At 44.9% G+C, this 25,701-nt stretch overlaps 1 protein-coding gene across 3 annotated transcripts in view; it reads right to left on the bottom strand.

The window, feature by feature from the left end:
• Positions 1 to 11,165: 11,165 nt before the first annotated feature.
• TAF1A (TATA-box binding protein associated factor, RNA polymerase I subunit A) overlaps positions 11,166 to 25,701 on the bottom strand; it is a 47,256-nt gene continuing 32,720 nt past the window's right edge. For all 3 annotated transcript variants that reach the window (XM_073556779.1, XM_073556778.1, XM_073556780.1), the window contains exons 9-11: positions 19,932 to 20,055; positions 16,615 to 16,769; positions 11,166 to 11,593 (exon numbers count right to left, since the gene is read on the bottom strand). In XM_073556779.1, the coding sequence (XP_073412880.1) occupies positions 11,442 to 11,593; positions 16,615 to 16,769; positions 19,932 to 20,055 (431 nt within the window). In that variant the 3' untranslated portion in view covers positions 11,166 to 11,441. The remainder of the gene's footprint in view (positions 11,594 to 16,614; positions 16,770 to 19,931; positions 20,056 to 25,701) is intronic.

The following is a 25,701-nucleotide window of genomic DNA, read 5'->3' as shown; positions in this document are numbered from 1 at the left end:
AATAAATATATTAAATAGTAGGGGGCCCAATACAGACCCCTGTGGTCCCCCACTAGTAACCCAGGCCCAATCTGAGGATGCACCATTAATAACCACTCTTTGCTTTCTATCACTAAGCCAGCTACCTACCCATCTACACACATTCTCCCCTAGCCCAAGCTTTCTCATCGTACTTACCAATCTTTTATGTGGGACAGTGTCAAATGCTTTAGAGAAGTGGAGATAAATGACATCCAATGATTCTCCTGGGTCCATTTGAGAGCTTACATCCTCCTAGAAGCTGATCAGGTTAGTCTGACAGGAGTGATCCTTCATAAATCCATGTTGATATGGAGTTAAACATTTATTAACATTGAGATATTCCATAATGGTATCCCTTAGAAACCCTTCAAAAATTTTACCCACAACCGATGTTAAGCTTACCGGCCGATAGTTTCCAGGTTCCCTTTTACACCCCTTTTTGAATATTGGTACCATATTTGCTTGCCGCCAATCAAAAGGAACAGACCCTGCTTCTATAGAGTCTTTAAATATAAGGAATAGAGGCCTGTCTATCACATTACTTAACTCCCTTAATACCCGAGGGTGAATGCCATCAGGGCCTGGTGATTTGTCAATTTTAATCTTACTAAGGCGGTTCTGCACTTCTTCCTGGGTTAGGCAGGTAATACTTAATGGGGAGTTTACATTATCACTCTGCATTTCCCCTGGCAAATCCTTTTCCTGTGTGAACACTGTTGAGAAAAAAGTATTTAAAACAGCATGCCCAGCAGTGCTACAGTATTGCTGTTTGCAGCAAAAATCACAGTCTCCTGTGAACACCAGCTACAGGTTTGCTTCACAGGAGTACCGTCATGACAGGTGTTCTGCCCATTTATGATCAGTAAGAGAAGCAATTTGTAGTTTGACACTCGTTACAACCCGTAATAGGTGATATGTTATCCTTTGATGTTTGATGATGATGTTTAAATATGTTTAGTGCAATCTGGCATCAAAGACCTCGCCCTATCCGGGATCTCCTCATACCTTTCCAACCGCACATTCAGCGTCTCCCACTCCCACACTACCTCCTCATCCCACCCTCTCTCTGTTCTAGCACCCCTACTCTTCTAAATTTATACCCTTGGCCAGGGTCAACTCATAAAGTCCCATGGATTCCAGTACCACCTTTATGCTGATGACACTCAGATCTACCTCTCTGGCCCAGACGTCACCTCTCTGCTGTCCAGAATCCCGGAGTGTCTAACAGCCATATCCTCCTTCTCCTCTCGCTTCCTCAAGCTCAATGTGAAGAAATCTGAACTCATCATCTTTCCTCCATCTCACACATCTTCCTTACCTGACTTATCTTTCACAATTAATGACATCACGCTTTCCCCAGTACCAGAAGTCCGCTGCCTCAGAGTAACTCTTGACTCTGCCTTGTCCTTCAAACCGCACATCCAAGCTCTTTCTACCTCCTGCCGCCTGCAGCTCAAAAATATTTCCAGAATCCGTCTTTTCCTCAACCCTCAATCTACTAAACTACTTGTGCATGGCCTCATCATCTCCCGCCTCGACTACTGCAACATCCTTTTCTGTGGTCTCCCTGCTAACACCCTCGCATCTCTCCAGTCCATCCTTAACTCTGCTGCCCAACTAATTCATCTTTCTCCTCACTACTCCTCCGCTTCTCCCCTCTGCAAATCTCTTCACTGGCTCCCATTCCCTCAGCATATCCAGTTCAAATTACTAATACTGACCTACAAGACCATAACCTGTCTCCTCCATATGTCTCTGAACTAATCTCCCGATACCTTCCCTCACGTAATCTGCGGTCATCCCAAGACCTTCTTCTCTCCTCCACTTATTCGCTCCTCACCCAACCGCCTCCAAGACTTCTCCCTAATATCCCCCATCCTCTGGAATTCTTTGCCCCAACATGTCCGACTATCAACCACATTCGGATACTTCAGATGGAACCTGAAAACCCACCTCTTCAAGAAAGCCTACAGCCTGCAATGACCCCGCCGCCTCCTCACCACTACCGGAGATATCGCTGTGGGGAAGGTGACTTGACGGAGAGACTTGACTGGAGGAAGAACGGACGGTTTGTGCACTATAGACGGATATTGGCATTGACAGAAGGGTAACAGCTGGGGAAGATAGAAAAGGGAGTGCAATACCTAGATTTGACCACAAGATGGCAGGGGGGAGTGTAGTTTAGGACTTGACAGCAGCTTACGGCTATAGAAACCGCTTAGTCATGGGGGCGGGGAGATAGGAACCCAGGAGGGAAATTCTCGAGGGAGGGGATAAATAGGACAGGACGAGGTTCCAGGAGAGTCTAGTCCCGGGAGGAGCTCTGGAGAAGACTGACAACAGTGGAGAGTTCGACAAGGGGACTGACAGGGAGAGACAGTCAGGGGGGTGGCCCTGACATCAAGAACCGCAGGACAGATGAGGCCCCGGGGGTACCGATTGGACGACGACCTCGGGCAGGTGAAGCGCTGGCGGTTGATAGGTCTAGGACAGCCCCAGCGAAAGATCCGCGAGGAACGTCACTACGACTGAAGGAAAGGTGAAGGTACCCGGGCCTGAGTACGGAGAGCTGTAAAGGAACTGTGGTGTATGGCTACGGTCGTCAGGAGGACTGTCAATAAAACCCGGACCTGTTGCAACTGAAATCTGCCTCCGTCTCATCTCTGTGTTGGCTGTGCGCGGTAAGCAGTGGACCACCCCCCAATCCGGGCCATTACCACATTTGGCGTAGTCGGCAGGATCACTGCCGCCAATACTCTACCTTCAGCGGCAGGCCTGCGCCAGAAGTACCTGAAAGGACTTGAATTGCTCACCTGTGGATTGCAAATTGGAGACTTTGTTCCGGATCATTGGCTGTTGTCAGAAGATCCGGGGCCGTACAAAAGCCAGACAACATGGCTGTGGTACTCCAACGCCAGAAAGATGCACAGGCGTTTGCAGCTGTATTGGACGTTCAGGGGCTGTCTCAAGTCCGCCCCCCGGGGGAAGGGTGTACATCTGGAGACCGCCACCCCCTCATGCTGGACCCTGGAAGATGGGTGAAGAAGCTGACCACCTCCCCAAACAAGAGCGGGAGTGGCCCCGGTGGGAAGACCGGCTGCGGCTGTTTGGCGCCATTCGACTGCTGTACACCAGACGGGATGCAACACTGTAGTTGCCGCAGTCTCGGACGTTTGGAATGGCGGTGGCGACAAGAGGTCGAGTCTCGGCAGGAGACCTGCCCCTGGGAGCCACTGGCAGCACTTCAGACATTGGGCAGAGAAGAGGAGCGACTGCGGGCCCTGCTGGAGCAGCCGCAGAAGACATCTCCTAGGAGCCTCCCCGCGGGACCAGCGAGTCAGGAGGCTGGCCCTGCCGGATGGCGGGGTGAAGATTGGAGGCTGCGGGAGGAGCTGCGGGGTGGCCTGCCGGAGGCAGGGTGCTGGGGAAGGTGAGAGATCCCCCGGCCCAGCTGGCGGCTCCGTGACCAGCCCCCGCCACGCGGCCTCCTGCTTTCCTGTGAGCCCGGCTGCGGAGGGCTTTGCGGACGGGATTCCAGTAGAGTCTAGTCCTGGGAGGAGCTCTGGAGCAGAAGACTGACAACGGTGGAGAGTTCAACCAGGGGACTGGCAGGGAGAGACAGTCAGGGGGTGGCCCTGACATCAAGAACCACAAGACAGACGAGGCCCGGGGGTACCGATTGGACGACGACCTCGGGCAGGTGAAGCGCTGGCGGTAGATAGGTCTAGGACAGCCCCAGCGAAACATCCGCGAGGAACGTCACTGCGACTGAAGGAAAGGTGAAGGTACCCGGGCCTGAGTACGGAGAGCTGTAAAGGAACTGCGGTGTATGGCTACGGTCGTCAGGAGGACGGCCAATAAAACCAGGACCTGTTGCAACTGAAATCTGCCTCCGTCTCGTGTCTGTGTCGGCTGTGTGCGGTAAGCAGTGGACCACCCCCCCAATCCGGGCCATTACCACATCGCCTCAACCAACACCGGAACTGCTGCAACCCACCAACCTACTGTCTCCTTCCCCACCATCCAGTAGCATGTAAGCCCAAAAGGGCAGGGTCCTCTCCCCTCTATATCAGTCTACGATTATTTTGTTTACTGTAAGTGATATCTGTAATTTGTATGTTACCCCTTCTCATGTACAGCACCATGGAATCAATGGTGCTATATAAATAAATAATAATTATAATTCTTACAGATGCAGGTGTCTTATCCTGCCTCCTGCTCCTCTGAGAAGAATGAGACATGTTTTTAGACAAGCCCGGACTCTAATAAATACTAGAATTAGCTTGCACACTGTAAGAGTTTATGAGGAGCTGGCGTAACGGACCATGAAGGCCCTCAATCAATAGAATTAAGGTTCACCACACACTCAAGTGGAATATCTTGCATAAAAAGTGAAATTTATTGTAATATTATACAAATATTTTACAAGGGAGCGATAATACAAGATGACAGGAAGCGACTAAAGGTTTCGACCTCACCGGGGTCTTAATCATATGTCGCTTTGTCTTGGATGTACATAGGAGGTAAGGCACTGTGGTGCATAAGAAAAATAGTGTGGTCCAAGTAGGCTAATATATCTGGAAAGGTGCCAGTGGAGCGCTAGTGCAGCGCAGTATGGCTCTGGGGCACTTGCGTAGCGCAGTATGGCTCTGGACCTGGTCCTGTAGCGTGACCGAGCGGCGCTCCTACGCCTTGCTGTGGCCCAGATTCTAGGCAGACAAGACATGTGTCGGCACAGGAAGTGCTGCAGATGATTGACAGCTGAGGGGGCACCAGAGAAAAAAATAGAAAAAATTATAAAAAATCTTTTCAAAAGGCAAAAAGTTTTAGGGATGGAAAGAAAAGTGTACATATTTAAGGACAAATATGACGCAAGAGAGGTTGGTTGGGTTGGCAACAATTTCGATAGAATCTGAAGTTGCTAAACAAATTAATCTCTGTGACTTAGTGTCATCCTTTTCAAAAAAAAAAGGCAAGGAAACAAAAATTTTAATTAGCTATGGTTGTTTTTGTTTTGTGTTATTGATTACTTTGTATATATTTGTCCTATACAACTTCTCAGAAGATTAAAGAGTTAGGAGAGAGTTAATTAATCATTGTTGTTGTGGTTTATTTTGCTCCTAAATTTATATCCCAAGTTTTCATCTACTGCCAAGAATAGTAGGGGCGCAACAAAAGTTTCGCCTAGGGCGCCGTAATCTCTCGGGCCGGCCCTGTGACCAACAGTGGACATTCTCCATTAGAAGGCGTAGAGCCAGGGCTAGCGTCACCACCTGGCGCATCCAGGCAAGTGCCAGGACCATGGACACAAGGAGGGGCCCACTATTTGTCGGGGACACCGTTAATGGTAGCATGACCCCCCACATACTCTATGTCCTGACACAGCAATACTGGGAGTTGTAGGTGCAGGGGCTGTTCAGGCCTCTCTTGCCATGGTGCCACAGCTGGAAGAGCGTCACAGCCCAGACCTGGATGAACAGAAGGGCAGGGTGTACCGGGGGCCCCAGGAGGTGAGCACCAGGTACCATACCGGCTTTATTACTCCTGCTTCTCTGAAACTCTACAAGTCACAGCAAACACCCTCCTGGGGGTTGTAGTTCCTCTCAGGTTTCTTTCAGGGTGTCCATAAAAATTGGCCATCACCACAAGTCCACGACTGTCATTTTATTGTGTAGGCAGCCTGAATTTATAGCCTAGGGTTCCTGCAGAATGTTTTATGTTGCCCCGTTGGGTTTGGTGCTGGCGCACTACAAGTCCCTGCGTGCCCTGTGTGTTATGTATGGAAATCACAGTCTGCTGACATAGAAAGCATGCGAGACTGGAATGATAATAACCCGTCCCAATATTTTCATTTGAAGCAGGATCGGCATCCTGCGGCACTAACGGGCATGCTGGGAGTTGTAGTGTGACATCAGCTATAGGTTGCTGACCCTAGTCGATGAGTAACTTTCCAGATGATAAGATGTCCTGGTTGGTGATATACATACGTGGTCAAAATTGTTGGTACCCCTTCGCTTAATGACAGAAAAACTCACAATGGTGACAGAAATTACTTGAATCTGACAAAAGTAGTAATAAATCAAAAATCTATGAAAATGAATAAATGAAAGTCAGACATTGCTTTTCAGCCGTGCCTCCACAGAATTTAAAAAAAAAATTAAACTCATGAAATAGGCCTGGACAGAAACGATGGTACCCTGAACTTAATATTTTGTTGCACAACCTTTTGAGGCAATCACTGCAATCTAACGATTCCTGTAACTAAAAGCAAAACACAAAACAAATATCCTGGAATAAAAAAGTAAAAAAATATATTGCAAAAATTGCATGAGGGTAGTAATAATAGTAATAATAAGGGTATTTAGTTAACATAATTTTGATCAAAATAATGTAGAAGCCATCCCGCCACGTCACGGCAACCCTTGTGGGACAGTCCTAACTCTTGTATTTAAAACCTTTCCACTTGTCAAGTGACGTAAATGTGAACAAGGACAGAGGGACTGAACCACCAGTAATAGTATAGGCCAGACAGGATGGATTTTCCAACTCAGAAACAGGGCGGTCACACCCATATGTGCACAGAATGCACAATGAAACAAATGAGAAACTGGGTCTGAGCAGAAAAAGTAAATTAATGTGCATGCAAAATGTAATTGCATATGAACACATGACCTTTACACAGAGAAAACCAAAAGCAAAACACAAAACAAATATCCTGGAATAAAAAAGTAAAAAAATATATTGCAAAAATTGCAATTCCTGTAACTGTCAATGAGACTTCTGCACCTCTCAACAGGTATTTTGGCCCACTCCTCAAGAGCCAACTGCTCCAGCTGTCTCGTGCTTGAAGGCGGATCCATCGGCAGAGGCAGCCAAGATCCATCCACACACTCTGATTGTATAAGAAATATTTACATGATGCGGTCAGTAATCGTCACAGGCTTCTAGAAGGTGAAACAAATCTGAATGGAACGAGCGGTTAGAGGAAGATGCTGGAGGTATAATTTGGCAGTCACTTGCCTGGTCTGCAAAAAAACCCCGACTGTTTCCTATTCTACCAGTTTTTAAGGGGTCTGCGGGAATTTTTGCCCCTTCATCTACACCAGGGTTCCCCAACTCCAGTCCTCAAGGCCCACCAATAGGTCATGTTTTCAGGATTTCCCTTGTATAGTACAGGTGAAGCCATTATCACCTGGGCAATACTAAGGAAATCCTGAAAACATGACTTGTTAGTGGTCCTTAAGGACTGGAGTTGGGGAACCCTGATCTAGACTCTAGAGCAGTGGTTCCCAAACTCCAGTCCTCGCGGACCCCAACAGGTCATGTTTTCAGGATTTCTAGTGTTACACATGTGAGAGAATTCCTGATGCCTTGATGATACTTCCATCCCCTGTGAAATACTAAGGAAATCCTGAAAACATGACATGTTGGGGTCTGCGAGGACTGGAGTTTGAGAACCACTGCTCTAGAGTCTAGAGGAACATTTGTGAGATCAAACCATGATGTCAGGGGGAGGCCGGGTGCACAATCTCCATTACTGGTGTTAGATGGGGCGGAGGTCCGGGTTCTATGCGGCCGTTCATTTCCCCCCCCCCCCCCGCCGCATATCTGCATGGAGCTTGTGATAAGTTATAAACCTAGCACTCAACTTTAGGATATTCAGAAGAATATTTTTTTGTAGTAAGTAAAAAAAAGTTTGTCAAATTTTGACCTTCTTCAGTTACTACAAAATCAAATGCATAGACATAGAAAGTAAATATAAAAAAAACAAAAAATAATCCAATTAACAAAAAATGAACAGAAAATATTCTTCTGAATATCCTAAAGTTGAGTGCTAGGTTTATAACTACTTGGTTTGGGAACCTAACCTTTAGCACCATTACTTAAGTTGTGCTCACAGTGTTTTCCCTTGTATGGAGCTTGTGCACTGGACACAGTCATGGGGGAACAGAAAAGGACAAACCCCAAACTGTTCCCACAAAGCTGAAGCTACAATTGTCCACCATGTCTTGTGCTGAAGATTTAGGGTGTGTGCACACGGTACGGATTTTGCTGCGGAGCCGCAATGTACAGTACTATGTTAGCCAAAGGCTTTTAAAAACCGCAGTGCATATGCTGCAGATTTCTCCGCTTGGATTTGCTGAGGTTTTAAATCCGCCTGTCAATTGTTTCATGCGGATTCCGCAGCGGTTTGACACCTGTTTCATTGTACAGGTGTCCGGCCAAACCGCAGGTCATTTTACTTGCGGATTTACCTGCAAATCCGGGCGGAAAAATCCGCAGTGTGCACTCACACTTAAGCTTCTCCTTCACTGGAGCCAAGAGGCATCAGCCACCCCAATTACACCCCCATAGAATTATCCTCCACCATCTGTACAGGGGGCACAGTGCAGTCAGGGGGTAATGTCCTCCTGGAATCACCAAACCCAGACCCCTCCATCAGACGCAGATAGAGAAGTGCGATCCATCACTGCCCAGAACACGTCTCCTCCAGAGTCCAGTGGTGACGGCTTTACACCACTCCATCCGATGCTCGACATTGTGCTTGGTGATGTACGGCTGCATGGAACCATCATTTTTGTCCAGGTTGGTTTCATTAGGTTTCTTGTTTTTCATTTTTTTCTGTTAAACCAAAGTTGAGAAGCAAAAAAAATCAAAGTCATCTCTCATTAGTTGATACTCCGTAAATATGAACTGAAAATTACTCACGTTATGTCAGTGACCATTGTGGGTGTTTCTTACTGTAACAGAAGTTACTAACAATTTTGTCCATATCTGTACATCACCGGCAGTTCTGGATATGCAGAAGGCCGCTAGGGGCAGAAAGTGAAAACTGCATCTCCCACCCCCATCCCAGAACGACACCTGACATGTGGATCCGAGATCGATTCAGACTGTTACAAGATGACTTGGTATTTTCCATACAGGAATAAATTAGAGTTAATCTCTAGTTTTTGTCTTTGTTTGCACTAACACATGATGGAGCAGCTGAGTATCTGCAATGCATTAAGGACAAATATAAAACTTCACGTCCTGCACATCGTCTCCTGCATGTTTCCAATGTGGAGTGCAGCATCACATGTATCGTCTTCTAGAGAAGCGTTCCTCTGTCATGGTTCCTGAGAAGGGAAGACTTCTGCTTCAGTGATGACTACAGATGGGTCACAGATGCCCCCGACTGTTTCACGAGAAATGAAATTTCATCATGTCCTGATATTAATTTGCTGCATCGACTCTTGCTCAAAGGGATTGCCTTGTGTGGCAGAAACTGTCCATGTGCAATTTAGGAAGGTCTCGTAACCCCTTACGGGTAGATATCTTCCGGCTTACCAGGTGTCGCATCCAAGAGAAAAGAAACCAGGTAATCATGGCAGCCGGAACATTGTGGCTCGCATTCATAGAGGACCAGAGGAAAAACTATAGTGAGCGCAGGGGATCAACTTCACCTGGACCATGGAGGAACCCAAATCATTCCTTTAGCCCATAAGAGAAAGCCAATATTATCAACCCCTTCATCACCGGGCTGTTTTCCGTTTTTTTTCCTTTTCCTCTTCTTCCAAGGGCCATAGCTTATATATTTTCTGCCCAAATCACTGTATAAGGGCTTGGTTTTTTTTGTACTTTTGAATAACACCTTTCATTTTATGACATATTGAACTGGAAATCAGGAAGAAAATTCCAAGTGCGGCGAATTTGCAAAATAAAAAAAAACAATTCCCCAATAGTTTGTGTTTTTTTTTTTTTTTACAGCGTTCAATATACGGGAAAAAATACGCAATATGATTCTCCAGGTCAGCACAAATATGGTGATAAAGAAAACGTTCATGTTTTGTATTATTTTAATGGTGAAAAAAATTCTGATAATTTGCAAAAGAAATACATTTTTTTTCTGCTTATTTCGCCATTTTCCGAAACCTAGAACATTTTCAATTTTAGGCCAATCGGCTGTGTGAGGGCTTATTTTTTTATCAATACCATTTTTTTGGTAGATATGATATTCTGGTATTTTTATTTTTTACCTCTTTTACGGATTGGGTTAATGTTATACTTTGATAAATCGGTCTTTACGGACGTAACAATATCAAATGTGTGTTTTTTTTTTTCTTCAATGGGGGAATAAAAAGGGGTGATATGAACTTTAATTTTTTATTAAAAAACAAACATTTTTTTCACTTTCTATTGCATTTGTTAGTCCCTTTAGGGGACTTGAACCTGCGATCGTCTGATTGCTTGTACTATGCCCAGCAGTGCTACAGTAATGCCGTTTGCAGCAAAAATCACAGTCTCCTATGAACACCAGCCAGTGTAGTCTGTATTCTAGCCACCTGCTCTGTGTAACCCTGCCCCGACCACTGGTTATAATCTCTGTGCTCTGTCCTGCTAGGGACAGGAAAACACTGAGGGTGAGGTGGAGGGGTTTTAACTTCTCTCGTGTTTTCTGTCCCCAGAGGAGGACTAGAAACACCTCCTGTCATGAGGGACGTCCTGGGAAAAAATTAGTTTTTAAAAATTTCCATATCACCATGTAAAAATCGGAAATTTTGCAATTTTCACACTAGTCACTAAGCCCCATATACTACATTTATACTTCCGCCTCTGAACACAGACTTTTCAGCAGTCTTATTATCATCACAGACAGGATTGCAATTAAAAGTAACATATACTTTTAATATGCAGTAGACAGCACAGGATCCACCATTCCCAATAGGTGATGTCACAGCTCACCACCTCCTCCTCCTGTACAATGACCGATTAAACATTACATATTAAAAACACACCTCTATTGGCGAGTCATACAACTTTCCACAGATCATAAATGGCAATTTTGACATTTTATTTTAATATTAGCATGGCCAAAACTGTTGGATCATTTCTAGCAAAACATGTCAGGTGTGCTTCATCCCGGGAAGCGAGTGATGCCAGAAGAACCCCATTAGATCTCTTACTGTTATTTTGTGTGCGAGGCGGAGGGGGCAAATTACAGCTGCACCATTTTTGATAGGTATGCTCTATACAATTGTAGCAAATACTCAGCTGTGAGAAATGTGAACTCAGGGCAAGGCTCTCCAGCCTCTGAATACAACGAAGGTGGTCACAATTTACAGCCAACAGACAGAGATCTTGACAAGGAAATGAAAAAAAAATTGTTTTAGAAAGTTGCGTAACTTTTTATTATTTAACAATCATTGAGCTGTTAAGTATTAAAGTGCAAAAATGTCTGTCAACATGTAACAACCCTGAATAAATGCCGGCGCCTCTTCAGCGTGATGGAAATATAAAGTGAACCCTACAAATGGGCTCAAAACAAGATCCCTCAGAAGACAACTGAAAAAGCTTAAAGTGGTGCCAGCCATCGGAAGAGGCAGCCATCGGCGGATCCATCGGCCAACAGAGGAGACGGCCATGGATCCTGTAAATTCTCATCCCATAGCCGACTCCATTACATCACCTGCATTGGATTGTAACGGGAGATTTTCACAGTTGTTCTTCCTAATAAACTTCTTCAAACGATTTAAGGCTGTCTTCTGATTTTTCCTGCCACATTTATAGATCCAGGTGAAATAGCTGCAGGCTAGAAGAGAGAGAAGAGGAATCATGTCAGATCATCCAAACAGGACGACGATCACACGAATGTAGAAATTTCCACTTTTGAGCTTTCCGATTGGAAAAGTGGCAAAAACCCAAAACCCATCCACACACCCTGACTGTACAGGAAACATTTACATGATGCGGTCAGTAATCATCAGAGGCATCTAAAAGGTTATATAAATGTGAATGGAACGAGCAGCAAGAGGAAGATGCTGGCGGTATAACACGGTGGTCATCTGCCTGGTTTGCAGTGGGCATCGGTCCTGAGCTCCCCGCATACGTCGCACCCTACTGCAGACGTACAAGTCAGGGTGCGGAAGGGGTTTAACAGTTTATCTAGGGCTGTGGAGTCGGTAAGCCACAGTTGCGACTCCGACTCCTGGATTTTATCAGGCTCCGACTCCTTCATAAATGGCCAATTCATAACAAATTTACTGTTGTAAAATATTAAACATCGTGCTTATTCAGTTTCTCACCATCATATAAGTAATCAGACCACTTAGAGCAAAAACTACATTTATTAGAATACAATTAGAATATAGCAAATAACTTTTATAAACTTTTCTAAACTGTAAGTAAATATGCAATAAACACTTTTATGCAGTTAATAAGAAGAAATCTATAAATTTGTCCTCAGAAAAAGTATTGCCTCTGTCAGATCCTCCTTCATGGATGCCCTCAAATCTGATCTAATTATTTTGAGAGCAGAGAACAACCTCTCTACACTAACTTGTGTTGGTGGCAAAGCAGTAACCACTCGGGCAACATCTCTGACAATGTCAGGATACAGAGGAATCGCTTGTTGCACTGTTATTTTTGATGAACGGTCAAATTTCTCAATTTCTTTTAGTGCACATGAAAAATTCTGCTGAAATGTACTGGCTGTGTTCCTTGATGGGGATGACTCTTCTTCTATGCGGTAACGCTTTGCACGGTCCTTGTGATCCAAATATTTTTCGAAATTAAATTCTTCATCAGTTGATGATGAGGGTGAAGATGTGGCAGGACGACCAAATTCTTCTTGTTCCTCCTGACTGTTCTGCAACCATTTCATCCTTACTGCTATTTCAAACAGAGCTTCTTTTCCTTTACTTAGCTGTTGATCATCTAGAAGAATCCGATGCATTGGGTCTACATAAACAGCTGCCAAAAGAATGTTATTTTGTAATAGTTGCTCCTCTCTCCGTTTCATTGATGTAGCAATGCCACTTGCAATTAACCCTCCTCTTTGGGACAGGCGAAACATCAGGTTCTTCCACTCCTTTAAGAAAATACCTGGAGTTAAGTCCTCTGCTTGTAATTTTTTAGTCACTGTAAATGGGTGCTCTAGCAATTTTTCCAGCTCAGTCACCTGATTCCACTGACTTTCACTTAGCGTCAGTTGAGGGTTAGCCATGTCTACAAGAAAGGTTTTCAGTTCAACCAAGCGCTGAATCATTAAGTAAGTACTGCCCCATCGTGTGGCTTGATCAATAATTGCCCCTTTTCCAGCACGTCTCTTCAAAATTGAGTCAACTTTAGGGGTTCTGGCAACAGTAGCCAATTTTCTCACCTTGCCAATCAGTGCAGCAGCATGTCCTTCTTGCAGACTGTCTCTTATAGCCAGCTGTAGCGTATGCACAACACAGCGCATGTGATGAATGAAAGAACATATAGACACAGTTTCAACAAGATCTAAACTATCATGTTGCTGTTCATCTGAAGCAACTTCAGTTTGCTCCTCAGTTTCAATACTGTGTTCCTCTATTTCAAACATTTCTGTGTCTGTGGACCCAGAATGTTCTTCTAGCTGCTGGTCACCATCATTACTCTCATTCATTAGCTTAATAGTACTTATCATATTTGAAGCATTGTCAGTTACGACAGAAAGAACTTGCTCTTTTTTAAGTTCATAGTCTTGCAGAACCTTTTCCACCAAGACCTGGAGAAACTCACTGGTGTGATGAGCTTTGGTGTCTTTTACTGCCAATGTCTTGGTAACTATTTCATTTTTGTCACAAACAAAATCGGACATTGATGGCAAAATAGTTCACTCTGTGACGTGTGCAGGCATCCATTTTAAGAAACAGAAAGCGTCCCTTGAGTTTTTTTTAAGTTCTTCCTTTTGTTTAAAAGCTTCTTCGATTACTAATTTTCTAATACTCTCTCTCTCCAGAGAAACACCAAGCTTGCGGGCCATTTCCCCATTCAGAAACATAAAAGCTGGCCGTGAAAATAATGAAATAGGCACACTATCCTTTACAACAAGCTCTATGATCTGTTTTTTAAATGTATCTACTGTCATTGTCACAGTAACTTTGTCACTGACAAAATATCTTGCAACTGATGGCTGCAAAGTTCTCTGCTCCTTTGTTTGGCTGGAAGAGCTGGGCACTGGTTCATTGGTTTGGATGCAGTCTTTCTCATCCACTGCTTTCAGTACTTCTGGATGAAAGCGCTGTAAATGTCTCTTTAGATTAGAAGCTCTGGTAGGAGCATTTTTATCTTTGCCTGAATATGCACTCATCTTGGCTTCACAGCATTTGTTTTCGTCTGGATCATTTGTCATACACTGACAGACATAATGTTTTCTATCTTGAGTGATGGTGAAATGTTCAAATACAGCGGATTTAATGTGATGCATCTTTGACATTCTCAGGTTTTTAATTCTGCATTCACAATCCAAATGACAATTGTTTTTCCTAAAAACAATTGTACAAAATTACTGTCAGATCGTACAACTGATATAGTGGTCAGTAATACTGTTATTATTCCTCATGTACTCACAGTTAACTGATGCAAAGTTTGTTGAAAGGATAATACTTCTTACAGTCTTCCTCTTCTGAGTAGCAGGCAGCTGTGAGATGCTTGGAAGACGCACACCTAGTATGATCTAGTCTAGAGGAGGAGCTTTACTACTAAGAATTTGCAACACATTTTCACTTTCAGTTTCATACATTGTAAGTAGGGGGGTTGGGGCAGCATGAGGTTAACCAAGTATAAGATTAGATAAGGGCAGTGGAGAACAGTGACACACAAGAAGTAAGAAATGTCTATCTCAAGCAGAACTGCTTATCATTGTTGTTCATAGTATGATAGAACATATATATTTGAGTAACATTTATAAAATTCATATGAAAGTTCAATTATGAAATATTAATACATTTTTTTTTAAAGCTGGAGTCGGAACATTTCTACCGACTCCAACCAAAACTAACTCCGACTCCACGACTCCGACTCCGCAGCCCTGAGTTTATCCCACAAATTCACAGGATATATGATAAAGACGACCTGTCACTTAAAAAAAAATCCTTGACTCTTTTCCGTTTTATCAATGTACAGTATATGGAGAAAAAGTATGTGCCTCCCTCCAGATTCACCTCCAGGGGCTTTTCTCACCTCCCAGCCTACATCCATGGAGATTATTATGGAGTCGCCCCTCTGCAGATATAACGGCTCCCGCTCATCTGGGGAGGATTTCTACAAGATTTTAAAGGGGTGTATGGGAATTTTTGCCGCTTCATCCAGAGGAACATTTGTGAGGTCAGACACTGATGCCGGGGGAGGCCGGGATCACAATCTCCATTATCGGTGTTGGACGGGGCTGAGGTCCAGTCTCTGTGCGGCCGCCCATATTCCCCCCATTGTCTGTATGGAGCTTGTGGGCTGGACACAGTCATGGGGAACAGAAAAGGGCGAACCCCAAACTGTTCCCACAAAGCTGAAGCTACAATTGTCCTCAGTGTCTTGTTCTGAAGCTTTAAGCTTTCCCTTTACTGGAGGTAATTAAGAGGCATCGGCCTCCCCCGATTACACCCCCATAGCATCATAGTCCACCATCTGTACAGGGGGCACAAAGCAGTCAGGGGGTAACGTCGTCATGGAATCAACAAACCCAGACTCCTCCATCAGACGCAGATAGAGAAGTGCGATCCATCACTGCCCAGAGCATGTCTCCTCCAGAGTCCAGTGGTGGCGGCTTTACACCACTCCATCCGACACTCAGCTTTGTGCTTGGTGATGTACGGCTGCATGCAGCTGCTCGACCATGAAGCTCAAGGCGGGGGCGCAGTGTTTGTGCTGACACAATGGAGGTCTGGACTCTGCAGTTATGGAGTCAGCAGAACGTTGGTGACTTTTCTGACCTTTGCTCCTCAGCACTCGGCCCCCCTGCTCTGTAATGTTACTGTATTCTCCATTCTGTGGCTGAGTTTCCTTCCTCTTCTAAATAATATCTCTCACAGGTGATGGGGGAATGCTCAGGAGGAAGAATTGTCATGGGCGGACTTGTTACCCCGGTGGATCCTATTACAGGACTGCGCAGGTATAGTGGAAAGCTCTGCAAAACTGGCCGGTTTGTCATGTGATAGTAAAAGGAAGACGGTATGGGGGACGGAAGTTATAAACCGGTTGTGGGTGGGTAGCGAGGGAGCCGGGCATTATACACCGGGAGGTCAAGGGGCCGGGCGTTATATGCCGAGGTGTTAAGAGACCAGATGTTATAAGCCAGGGGGCTGGATGTTACACAGCGGGGTTGGGAGGGGTGCGAGGGTGCCAGATGTGACGGGTAGAGTTGAGCGACTTTGGTCGGATCGGGTTTCATGAAACAAAATTTGTTTCAGATGAAACTGGTCCGACTAGGGCAAAAAAAGTCGGAGTTTCGTCTGAAACCCGACCCCAATGCAAGTCAATGGGGAATAAAACTCGGCATTGAGCAGATGACATTCATCCACGCAATGCCGACTTTTATTCCCCATTTCATCTGAAACAAATTTTGTTTCATGAAACCCGATCAGACCAAAGTCGCTCAACTCTAGTGACGGGGGGTGTCTACGGATGCTTCACACCGGGGGCCGAATGCAACACACCGGGCAGTGAAGGGGGTGGCGGTTGGGTAGGCGCTGGTTATACAGTGCAAGGCAGAGGGGGTGCAATGGGGCTGAATAAGAAACCAGAATTAATTGATGGAGACGTGTGTCCCAATACTTGGCTCCGTATAGTGTAAATTATCAGGGGGTGACTTACTCGGCCCCTGTAACATTCCAGCGACTGAAGCCTTCTTCATGGCGAGCTTTTCACAGTCCCGCCAGTCGTTCTTGGCCTGATACGTGGTGAAGTGGTACGATGGCCACCAGCTCTTCCTGGGCTGCCATTCCTCTAATATCCAAGCGCTGCGGTCACTGGAAAGACGACAGACATCAAGCCCGTGAGCAATCATCTAATAGAGAATCCACATTTACATCCTACACAACACACACATAAAAGCCGCTTTCATGTTCGCAGCACGTGGTTTAAATCATCACAAGTAGGTGACCTAATGCGATAAATACATGAAAACAAGTCGCCTAAACGCGAGCTCATAGATGGAAATGTGCAGAGGCCACCAAAATCTTGGCTCCATTCCTTCCCCTCATATACAGTCCTGGACCCCAACGACACGAATGTACAAGTTACACGAGATCCAATACTCTCCTGAAATACTCTGTGCTTCCACTTATCAAATAAACCGTGTCTGGCCAGTACACAGACGGCTCACCTATTTCAATAAGCCGAGACTAATCCTTATTTTCTCATTCCAAACACACTGGGACATCCTGCGATTATCTTATTAAATACGCTTAACATAAAAAGAAAAAAAAAAATCCAATCACTTGGAGTGTTCAGGTCACTTCATCCTTCAAGATCAACCCAGTCCACTGCTGCTGCTGACACCAGTTCTGAGGTATGTCTCACTATGTAGTATTGTCCTTTCATCCACTTCCTCACACAGCCCCAGTCCCACACAGACTCATCACCAATTCTGAATGGACAGGTCACTGTCTTCAGCAGAATGAACCCACTAGTCTTCCGCTGCAGTCACTGAAGACATGTGTGTGCCTTTAGGGTATATTTATTTACTTCAGTCACATACTACCATGTTCCAATTAACAAAAACGAGCAGGCAGGTTACTGTATCCTACAAAATCAAACTACTCGTCTTCAGCTGCAGTCACAAAAAAATAAATAAATAAATAGACCAATACCTTTGAGTAGTCAGATCACTGCCTCCTACAAGATTAACATATTCTTCTACTACTGTCAGTGGGAAATGTTGGCTATATGGTATTTTCTATTGAACCACTTGAAGAGACACCTTTAATCTCATACATAAGTAGACCGGTTACTGTCTGCAGCAATCTCAAACCACTCCTCTTCTGCTGCAGTCATAACAAACGAGAGATTTCTGACTATTAAGTATTTTCTGTTCAACCACTTCATGATACTGCCACCGTCTCATACAGGTGTGTTCTCGTTAACAAAACCTTAACAGAAAGGTCACATTCCTCCACATAATCAAACCAATCCTCTTCTGCTGGAGTCATCAGACCACAGATACTCATGACCAAGTTCTTTTCTCCTCATCCACTTCAAGCGACAGCTCCAATCACATACAGTCATGTTCCAATTACCATACATGAGTAGACAGGTTACTGTCTCCAGCAAGCTCAAACCACTCCTCTTCTGCTGCTGCCCCCCCACCTCATAGATGTCTGGCTATAAAAGGTATTTTCTTCTTATCCACTTCAGGACACTTGTGACACACATCCTTGTTCTCACTCACATACATTAAAAGATCGGTCACTGTCCCAACAAACATCAACTCCCTTATCTTCGGCTGCAGTCATCATACCCGAGATAAGTCTGTGTATAAGGTATTCTGTCCCCATCCATTTTCAGAGACTGTGCTCCAGTCACATAAAGCCATGTCCCAATAAACATAAGTGCAGCCAAGGTCACTGACACCTGTAAAAATCAAGCCACTCCTCACCTGCTGCACTCATCACACGAGAGATGTCTAACTAAAGGGTATTTTCTTTTCATCCCCTTCATGACACTGCCTAAAATCGAATACCGGTGTGTTTTCATAACATACATTAACAGACAGGTCACTGCCCCCAGCAAAATCAAAACTAATCTGCTGGAATCATTCCATCAGAGATTCTCCAGACTAGAAGTCATTTTCTCTTCATCCCCTTCAAGACACTACTCCAGTCACATACAGCCCTGTTCCAATTAACATACATGAACAGACACGTTACTGTCTCCTGCAAGATCAAACCACTCTTCTTCTGCTGCTGCTGTCCTCAAACCTCTGGATTTTTTAGGCTGTAAGGTTTTTTTTTATTCTCATCCATTTTATGACATTTCCCCGGTTGCATATAACCCTGCATTAAAACTTCTCTTATTAGACAAGTCACTTTCCTTCCCACAAGATCAAACCACTCTTCTGCTGTCATCTTCATATTACCACGCACAGCACATGTGTTTGATTCCTGTTTATGGTTCTTTTTTTGATTATTTTTACAGCCCAATTAAACCCGTTATACATGGGACTGTGAAAGGAGAACTGCTGTGAAGTTCACAACAAAGGATGTCGGGGGCCAGGCCATGTGTGTCCTGAACCTCCCCTCCCCCAATCCTCATTTCACACCATACCTCTAGAACGATTTTATTTTACTGCCCCATTCAAATGAAGCAACAACACAGATTTCAAGGTTAGATTAGGGAACTGCATAAAATAAATTAAATTTTTTTTTTTTTTTTTTTTTTAAAGGAATCCTTATCATGTAATAGTCAAATTTTAACCCATTCAACCAATTTTCGCTTTCGGTCTTATGTTCCCAGAGACATAACATTTATTTTTAGGGCAATATCACCATATAAGGGCTGCATTTTTGGGGCTTTTAATTTACTATTTAATGTACTGAAAAAGTGGGGTAAAAAAAAAGCAAAAACTAAATCAAACAACTGAATGAGGGAAAAAAAAAACCAAAAAAAAAAAAAAAAACAGAACAACTGAACTCGCTATTCTACCACTAGGGGGAGCTTACTGCATCATGAGCAGTCATGAAATTCAAATGTACTGTATGCGCAGTCTATAGAGAGCTCCCTCTAGTGGTGACCTGAACTTTATAGGCGCGAAGTTTGGAACTCTGCATCAGACAAAAATAGAAAAAGAAATAAAAGAGCTGTGAAGTGAATAAAGATTAAGAAGATAAAGTGTGCACCAACTTAGGGAAAATCTGATTTACGCATAAAAAAAAAAAAGAAGAAGAAATTACACGCATTGTGTATCGATGCCAAGCAATTTAATTTTTACGAGAGATATGAGATTTTTCTGGCTGGATCCTCCCAGAGAATTACCTGTTACACTTGGCTCCTAATACTGTGCTATTACAACCAGATTTCTCTGCAGCAAGTTACTTTGACAGGATTCTGCGCGTCTCGGCTTATATCGCCTGCGCTCTAAAGAGACACCTCTGTCCTCTCACATGCCCGACACTTGGCCACACGTCACTTACCGACAAAAAGTTTTTCTCAGTTTCTTCGCAAAGTAACGCCAGGCTTTCACATCCTTCTTCCATAACGAAAAATCCAAGAAATCGAACAGAACGTGAAGAGAAAACTTCTGATTATTTTCAGAATCTGTCAATGGATCAATAAGAAACACAACTTCATATTCTGAAGGATATCAGTGAAGTCATAACTTTAGTTTTTTGTTTTTTTTTACTAGAATTTCAAATCATTATTTAGCCCCTCTCTGACTATTGTACATGTGCGGCGCATGTCTGGTGCCGAAGTGCGGAGCGTCCCATCAACTAGGGCAGAGCTGGGAAGCGCACTGATGTGCCCCGTGCGGTGTAGTATATAGAGGATGTGTCTCGTGTGGTGTAGTATATAGAGGATGTGTCCCGTGCGGTGTAGTATATAGAGGATGTGTCCCGTGTGGTGTAGTATATAGAGGATGTGTCCCGTGTGGTGTAGTATATAGAGGATGTGTCCCGTGTGGTGTAGTATATAGAGGATGTGTCCCGTGTGGTGTAGTATATAGAGGATGTGTCCCGTGCGGTGTAGTATATAGAGGATGTGTCCCGTGCGGTGTAGTATATAGAGGATGTGTCCCGTGTGGTGTAGTATATAGAGGATGTGTCCTGTGCTGTGTAGTATATAGAGGATGTGTCCCGTGTGGTGTAGTATATAGAGGATGTGTCCCGTGTGGTGTAGTATATAGAGGATGTGTCCCGTGTGGTGTAGTATATAGAGGATGTGTCCCGTGTGGTGTAGTATATAGAGGATGTGTCCCGTGTGGTGTAGTATATAGAGGATGTGTCCCGTGTGGTGTAGTATATAGAGGATGTGTCCCGTGTGGTGTAGTATATAGAGGATGTGTCCCGTGTGGTGTAGTATATAGAGGATGTGTCCCGTGTGGTGTAGTATATAGAGGATGTGTCCCGTATGGTGTAGTATATAGAGGATGTGTTCCGTGTGGTGTAGTATATAGAGGATGTGTCCTGTGCTGTGTAGTATATAGAGGATGTGTCCCGTGTGGTGTAGTATATAGAGGATGTGTCCCGTGTGGTGTAGTATATAGAGGATGTGTCCTGTGCTGTGTAGTATATAGAGGATGTGTCCCGTGTGGTGTAGTATATAGAGGATGTGTCCCGTGTGGTGTAGTATATAGAGGATGTGTCCTGTATGGTGTAGTATATAGAGGATGTGTTCCGTGTGGTGACCCTTTTCTTCATTGCGTAAAGATACAGAGGGTACAAAAAATATTCAGACCCAGTTAAATTTTTCACTAGAGATGAGCAACTTTGCCTTTTTTCGGGTCGAGTCAGGTTTCACGAAACCCGACTTTCGCAAAAGTCGGATCGAACGAAATCGGCCGATTATTGTGAAAAGTCGAAGTCCGACTGAAGCACGAAACCCAATGTAAGTCAATGAGGAAGAAAAGTCGGCAGGGAGTGGAGGACAGGAAACACACCTACAGTGCCCATTTTAATGCCATAAACATCAATTCTTATTCCTTAAGCTTGTCAACCTTAATTTACTTTATAATAGTTAGGCATTGAAAACTGGGGGTTATTTGGCTAAAGTTGTGGGGGGGGGGGGTAGGGCTGGCTCCAGATTTTCGTGTGCCCAAAGCCAAAGAGTGTCACTGGGCTCCTTTAACACATGCCACAATTCATGATCCTCTGATACGGCAGAGAAATAGCGGTACAGTACAATGAAAAATACTTCACTTCTTACATCTTATGACTGATATCCATTTTAAATTCTCCAATAGCTCCAAAAACGGACAGTATATTACTCCATACAGTATTATGGCCACCGCATAGTGCGCTATACAGAGTAATGAGGCCCATATATTTCTCCATACAGAATCATTGGCCCCATATAATGTTTGATACAGTATATGATGAGCTCCACATAATGCTACAGTATATGTTGTTCACCATGGATGAAACTCCACTGTCTTATGGGCCCATATAATGCTCCATATATAATGGGCCCCATTTCTAATGCTCCAGTGTATAATGGGCCCTGTAAATGCTGCTCCAGTGACTGATGTCCACCTTTGGAATGCTCCAGTGTATGGTGGGCCCCAGATATTCTCCAGAGTATCGTGCTCCCCAAAAACTGCTCCCAACCTTTAAAACAATTAAATCAGTCTCCTCGCTAAGGAATCCCTGTACTCTGGACTCCTCGTCGTCCCCATCTTCCATCTCTCTGCACTTGGACTGTTTAGGCAGAGGGCGTACAGACGTGATGTCATCGCGCTCTTTGACCAGAACGTCACTGTCAGGAAAAGTGTTTAGTTTCCGGGGGCAGTATGGTTGCAAAGCTGAACCTTAAAGGAATGTCCAGAAGGGCACCACCAGGAGTGGAGCCTGCGGCTTAATTGGACTCAACACGGGCAACCTCAACCATGCCATCCACAAAAAAGCTGCACAGATTGCAAGCTTAATTCCGTTAACGAACGAGACTCAGGCATGCCCCCGTGGTCCGCGTCCAGCTTACTAGAGGGACACGCGAGGCTCTGGCATGCGAGATCGGCCAATAACAGGTCTGTCATGCCCTTACACGCGTGCTACAATGAAAGGACCAGCGTGTATCACTTACAGGTGCGGATAACACGCTGAACCCCGTTAGTGATGGGGATCTGGGATTACAATTCTTCCCCGCGAACAAGCATTTCCCAGTAAGTGCAGGTCAACCGTAATTCCGGAATTAGGCCTAAACGGCATTCCAGAAAGAATGTTAAAAAATAAAGTGTCCAAACCACAGGTGCTGTAGCTTGCTTAACAGCTGGGCTCCTCTGCTGAGTAGCACACAGTTCTTACATAAACAGGCGGCATAGCTTTGTTCACGGGTGGCCAACTCTGCTGAGTAGCATACACAGTTACTAGGCCCAAAGTATTAAGTGGTGCAAATGCAGTAAAAAACTGGTTCTTTCATAAACAGGCGGCATAGCTCGGTTCACGGGTGGGCTCCTTTTCTGAGTAGCAGACACAGTTACTAGGCCCAAAAGGATTTTCAAGACAAGATGCGGTAAAAAATTATTAGAAACACACACGGTGTAGCTCCTTCACAGGTGTACTACACCGCTTACTACCAGACACCGCTACTATGCCCTAAAACTCTCTATTATCATTGAAAACCATTAGTAATGTGAAACAAAAGATACGCTTTTGTTTAACAAAACGTTCTCGAACGGAAACTCTAACAGCCGAATTTTAATCAAAGTGTTGGAGTTCGACGAACGGATCTAACACCGCCCAAAACAGCTAGAATTTGAACTTGGCCAACAGTTCCACTCAAACACCACTCATCTGTAATCAGGAGGCAGACTCAGACGGTCTCAGACACAGTATGGATTCAACAAGATTGCAGAAAGTGGAGAAAGGGTACAGTATCACTGGATAACAGGTATATATAGCATAGTTTAAACATTTAAAATCTCCGTGTTTATTTCCGGAGTACGACAAAGACACTCACAGCCTCAACAATCTAAAAAGTAGAAAAAAAGGAAAATGTTTTTGAAGCGTACACCAGTATACACTGTTGGGGTATTTTTATATCTTCATATATATTTCTGTCTCAGTAAGACAGTCCAGACTATCCGCAAGAGGAAACGAGATGGATAAAAGTACAGACAAAGTCGAGTGATTGCAGAAATTTAGGAATTACTAATCACGGGAAAAACTCTCGGGAGAATTCTCTGAGGCGATGCTGACCATCAATTACTTTGTGTGTGGAGACAGCGAAAATAGTTCTTAGTGAAGAAAGGGTTGCTGTATCGCAGTACCGTGGATCCCATCTCCATCAAATTTTGATGACAGGGAGAGATGTAGACATGGTGCTCACTGCCTATCATGATCTGTCAGGTAACTTTGGAGTGCAAAAGACAGAAGCCACAGGCTGTAGGCGATTCTATTGGATTGGCATGAGAGGGCACATTTAAAAATGTGTGCTGGAATGTCACGCGTCTGAGTAGGAAAACTGTGAAAGCTGATGATAAACCACCACTGCATCTCATTGTGAGTCGACGTCCATAAGAAATGGAAGCCATTGATCATCTGAAGCTAGAGCCCGGCCAGCAAGACAGGGCATAGCTACGTCTTAACCATCATCTATCAGTTCACCAAATTTGTAGTGGCAGTCCCAGGGAAGGATTTGACAGCCCAGACTACACAGCGGAGGAGCAGGGAGAGGTAAATATTGCAAATGCTGGGGCCCTGCCCAAGCAAGGGGGGCCCACTCGTGGGCGTCGGTACTGGCACTGGGACCCTCATAGTGCGCCGGTGTGTCTGACAGTGGGTGTGCACCCCCACCGTCAGAGACACTTGATTGCTCTATGAGGGACCCTGTGCCAGTGCCGGCGCCCAGGAGTCGGACCACCCACCTGTCCAGGGCAATGGCACTCGCACGGTTGCATGCGCTAGGTGGTGGCCCCGGCCATGGGGGGGGGGGGGCTTCAGCCCAGTTAGGGAGGTTTAAAAAAATGGCATATGTTGATGTTGGACATTCAGCAGCTGCAAATGGAGGAATTGGAGAAGTCCGAGGAAGGAGGAGGACAAAAGCGAGCCATTTTTCTGGCAACCTATGTGTCATCAGGGGAAGGTGGTACAAAATCCTTTGAAACCCATGCATGGTTCATTTTAATGAAGGTTAGATCATCAACATTTTGGGTAGACAGACGGGTCCTTTTTACTGTCAGGATTGAGCCAGCAGCACTGAAGACTCTTTCCGATAGCACACTAGCAGCAGGGCAAGCGAGCTCCTGTAAGGCATATTGTGCCAATTCAGGCCAGGTGTCCAGTTTAGAGGCCCAATAGTCAAAGGGGAATGACCTGTGAGGGAGAACATAGATATGGGGCGATAAGTAGTTGGTAACCATAGTTGACAACTGCTGTCTCCTGTCACTTTCAATTGATGCAGTATTACCAGTCGTGTGAGCGGGACTTGAAAAATCAGTCCACAACATGGTCATGAAACCTCTGTCTCCAACGCCACTTCTGACGTGTGCACCATGAACACCTCTTCCATGTTGCCCCCTACGGCTCGTTGGAGAACCATCACCGCTGCTGTGTGCTGGGAATGCCTCCAACGGTTTACCATAGTTGCTTGTTTGTTAGCCAATATTAGGTCATGGTTCTCCTGTGGCATGAAGTTTTGAAATTTGTCTTTATAGCATGGATCCAGGATGCTGGCCAACCAGTAGTCGTCATCGCTCATCATTTTGGCAATGCGGGGGTCCCTTTTTAGGATCTGCAAGGCATAATCTGACATGTGGGCCAATGTTCCCGGTGTCAATGATGCACTGCGAGTGCTGGGTGGAGGAGCACTTTCTGGCAAATCCACATCCCTCCAGTCACGCACAAACCCTGTACCTGACCTTGCCACGCCAACATTTTCTCTTGCCCCACGAGAAGCATCCTCCTCCCCTAAATAATCATCCCCATCATCATCCTCCTCCTCCTCTTCTTCCTCCACCTCGTCCAGGAGAGGTCCCGGAGCAGGCAATGGCTGACTGTCATCAAGGCTTCCCTCATCCTCGGCTGCAGACGCCTGCTCCTTAATGTTCGTCAAAGTTTGCATGAGCAGACGCATAAGTGGGATGCTCATGCGTATGATGGCGTCGTCTGCGCTTACCAGCCCTGTGCATTCCTCAAAACACTGAAGGACTTTACAGAGGTCTTTCAGCTACGACCTTTGCACACCCGACAACTTCATGTCTGCCCTCAAAGTGCATGGCCGTGTATCCTCCCACAAATGCATTACGGCCTG

The sequence above is a fragment of the Dendrobates tinctorius genome, unplaced genomic scaffold (assembly GCF_039654945.1).
Source record: "Dendrobates tinctorius isolate UK_male_01 unplaced genomic scaffold, ASM3965494v1 ptg000239l, whole genome shotgun sequence".
In the NCBI taxonomy this organism is placed as follows: domain Eukaryota; kingdom Metazoa; phylum Chordata; class Amphibia; order Anura; family Dendrobatidae; genus Dendrobates; species Dendrobates tinctorius.
The sequence above is the reverse complement of the archived record's forward strand: the minus strand, read 5'-3'. Positions and strand labels throughout refer to the sequence as shown.